The sequence below is a fragment of the Trypanosoma theileri genome (assembly GCF_002087225.1).
Source record: "Trypanosoma theileri isolate Edinburgh chromosome Unknown TM35_Tth_3_V1, whole genome shotgun sequence".
NCBI lineage: Eukaryota > Euglenozoa > Kinetoplastea > Trypanosomatida > Trypanosomatidae > Trypanosoma > Trypanosoma theileri.
Genome location: NW_021639845.1, coordinates 232,809 through 235,888, shown reverse-complemented (window position 1 = coordinate 235,888; position 3,080 = coordinate 232,809). Strand labels below are relative to the sequence as shown.

The following is a 3,080-nucleotide window of genomic DNA, read 5'->3' as shown; positions in this document are numbered from 1 at the left end:
AAAAAAAAAAAAAACGGAAAGAAAGAAAGAGAAAAGAAAAAAAAAAAAAGACAACCTTTATACAGAGTTTCACTATTTGAGTGTGGAGTAGGAGGGGTGAGAAGAGTGTTTCTCTCCTTTTAACTCTCTCTCTCTCTCTCTCTCACTTCGTGTATGCCTCCCTGTTCTTCTAGAAGGAGTATGTCCTCATCTAGACGACTCTCGCGAAGTACGAACTCGGCTTGGCAGGAGAGTCATCCGCAACAGGAGAAGATAGAGTCAACGTTAGAGAGTTCTTTACAGCACTCAGAGAGGGAGACTTCACTTGTGCAGATACCAAGCCAAGAGATGGAGTCTCACCCGTATACAATGGAAGAGTATGATATCCCCATGGGGGTTTCTGTGCCACAAACAGAAGAAGAAAGAGAAAAGGAAAAAGAAGAACAGGCAGAGAAATATGAATATGAGGAAGTATTTGCAGGTGAAGAAGAAAAAGAAGAAAAGATAGAGACCTTGATAGCTCAAATAGGAATAGACCATGGGAAGAAGAATGGTGAGAAGAGTACAGAAGACCTAGATGGCAATAGTCTTCAATGTGGAAATTTTGATCCTAATGACAGAGGTGAGAAGGATCTTGGTGATATTACTATGGATGTAGAGCAATATGTGCGCATCTTGGGAGGAAATGTGAACCACGCTAAAGATGCAGTTGAGAAAAAGAAGATGGATAATAATAATAATAATAATAATAATAATAACAGTAAGAGCAAAACGAACAACAATTACAGTGTGGATCATAATAATAATAATAATTATGATGATAAGGATGATCATGATGATGATATGCAGCGTTCTTCTTCTCCGTTTCTCCTCTTAGACTACGTGGAACGTGGTGGAAAGCTTGTGGAGAAGGAATCCGTGGATTTTGACACGATGGGACTTGAGATGAAAGTAAAGCGATTTAAGGAGAAACTCGCGGTACTGCAGGCGCGTGAGGAAGAACGACAACAGAGAGTATATAAGGCATGGATGAAGAAAATGAATGGAATGGTAAAGGAAACTACAGAATCACAGACAAAGGAAAAGGACTCAGAAAAGAACAAGAAGAAGAAGGAAAAGAAAAAGAAAGATAAAAAGGGATCTTCCCAGTCACACAGCAAGAGAAGAGAGAGAAAACAATCGAATGGGGTTATTACAACGAGTACCACCATAACAACAACAACAACAACAGTAAGTAAGAGTGATAATAATAATAATAATAATAATAATAATGTCCATATGGCTCCTGCAGCCCCAGAAGAAGAAACCTTCAGTTGTCAAAGTAGTGTACTGCAGTCATCACGATGGAAGGAACACACACAAGAAGGAGGAGATATGATCACATGTTTAGCCGTTGAAGATGATGAGGAACATCTCACGATAAATGGAAGTGTGAGAAAACAGCAAACGGGTAGTGGTAGTGTATTAATGACAGAAGAAGGATCTAGTCTTCTTGGTAGTGAAAAGGGCCAACACCGCGGTTCGCTCTGTACAGTGGCCTCCTACACGGCGAAGAGTTATTCACCGATTGAAGAGCGAGAAAGAGATGAGATGGATCGGCAATTCACAGCAGAGGCCGTTGCTTCTGGGAATGGTCCAAATGTAGTCAGTCAATCATATGGAGTAGAGACACATGCGGATGACAGATTTTTGGAGGAACCAAATGATGGTAGTGATAAGGATATTGAGCATAAAAATGATGATGATGATGATCTTATTGATATGGATAATATTCATAATAATAATAATAATGATAAAGATAATGATGATAATGATGTTGGTAGTGGAGTTGCCTATCCTTGTTCTCCAACGCTGGTAACGGTGCCGATAGATGGTGTGAGTACGTTAGAATTGGTGATGGGAAAGAAACACGAAGCGGCTCGACGTGCTTTTCGCAAGGCGGAATCGGCGTTAATCCGTCGAATACAACGAGCGGAGTTGGAATTAATGCTCCAACGCCGTAAACAACAATGCGGTGGATTATGTGATTGGCAGAGTAGCGATGCGGTCACTCACTGTTCTCATTGCCAAAAAGCATTCGGCATTACAGTACGTAAACACCATTGTCGACGATGTGGACGTGTGTTGTGTAATGATTGCTGTTCACATATAGGTGGAGATTTATATTACGCGAGCACACCAAGAAGAGACAGCTGTAGTAGAAGTAGTAGTACGGATAGTCATTTGAGTGTTAGTACGGATGCCAGCAGCAGCAACAACAGTATTGGTATTAGTAATAATAATAATAATAATAATAATAATAATAATAATGGTCATCATCATCATCATCATGGCAAGAGTAAGAAGAAGAAGAATAGTGAAAAGAATGATAACAGTAATAATAATAATAATAATAATAATAATAATAATAATAATAATAACGATATAAGTCTTTCACGTCGTATAAATCCATGGTTATTTGATACATGTGAACTCACAGATGAAACGTATAATAAAGGCGTTGCCAAATTCTCTTTCCACGTGGGAACAATAGAGCCAACGCCTATGCAAACACCAGGCACAACATCTCTTCCAACAACAACCACAACAACAAACAACAACAATAACAACAACACTTCCACCGCAGCCACACCAGCAGGAGGATTGATATTACCAACAGTTGTTGTTAATAATAATAATAATAATAATAATAATAATAATAATAATAATAATAATAATAATAATAAAGGGAAAGAACAACACCCATCACGTTGGGGACGTGGTGGATTGAAGGTACGCACAACACCGTGGTATCGTATCTGCAAACGTTGTCATCATGTCTGTTTACGTGCGAGAGAAGAGAAGGATTACAGTGAGTTTTTATTTGATGGCCGTCGTCGTTATCATGCCCTGCGAGAAGATGAGCGTCGATTGTTAAATTTCAATACTTCATGGGAGGCACGATGTGCGCAATTGAATGTTGGTGTACACTCTGTGATGGAGTGGACGACGAGCAGTGCGAGAGATGGGATTAAGTCTATGCTGGAATGGGTTTGCAATGCTAATCAACGAGTGATGGATAGTTACGATCATTATGAAAATAATAATAATAATAATAATAA

The 3,080-nt window shown here is 39.1% G+C and overlaps 1 protein-coding gene across 1 annotated transcript; it reads left to right on the top strand.

Moving 5' to 3' along the window:
* Positions 1-180: 180 nt before the first annotated feature.
* Positions 181-3,078, top strand: TM35_000031910 (uncharacterized protein; the record flags this gene model as incomplete). The annotated part of the gene is made up of 1 exon (XM_029021958.1): positions 181-3,078. A coding segment is annotated over one exon (2,898 nt), but the record flags the coding sequence as incomplete, so codon positions are not given.
* Between the last annotated feature and the right edge of the window lie 2 nt (positions 3,079-3,080).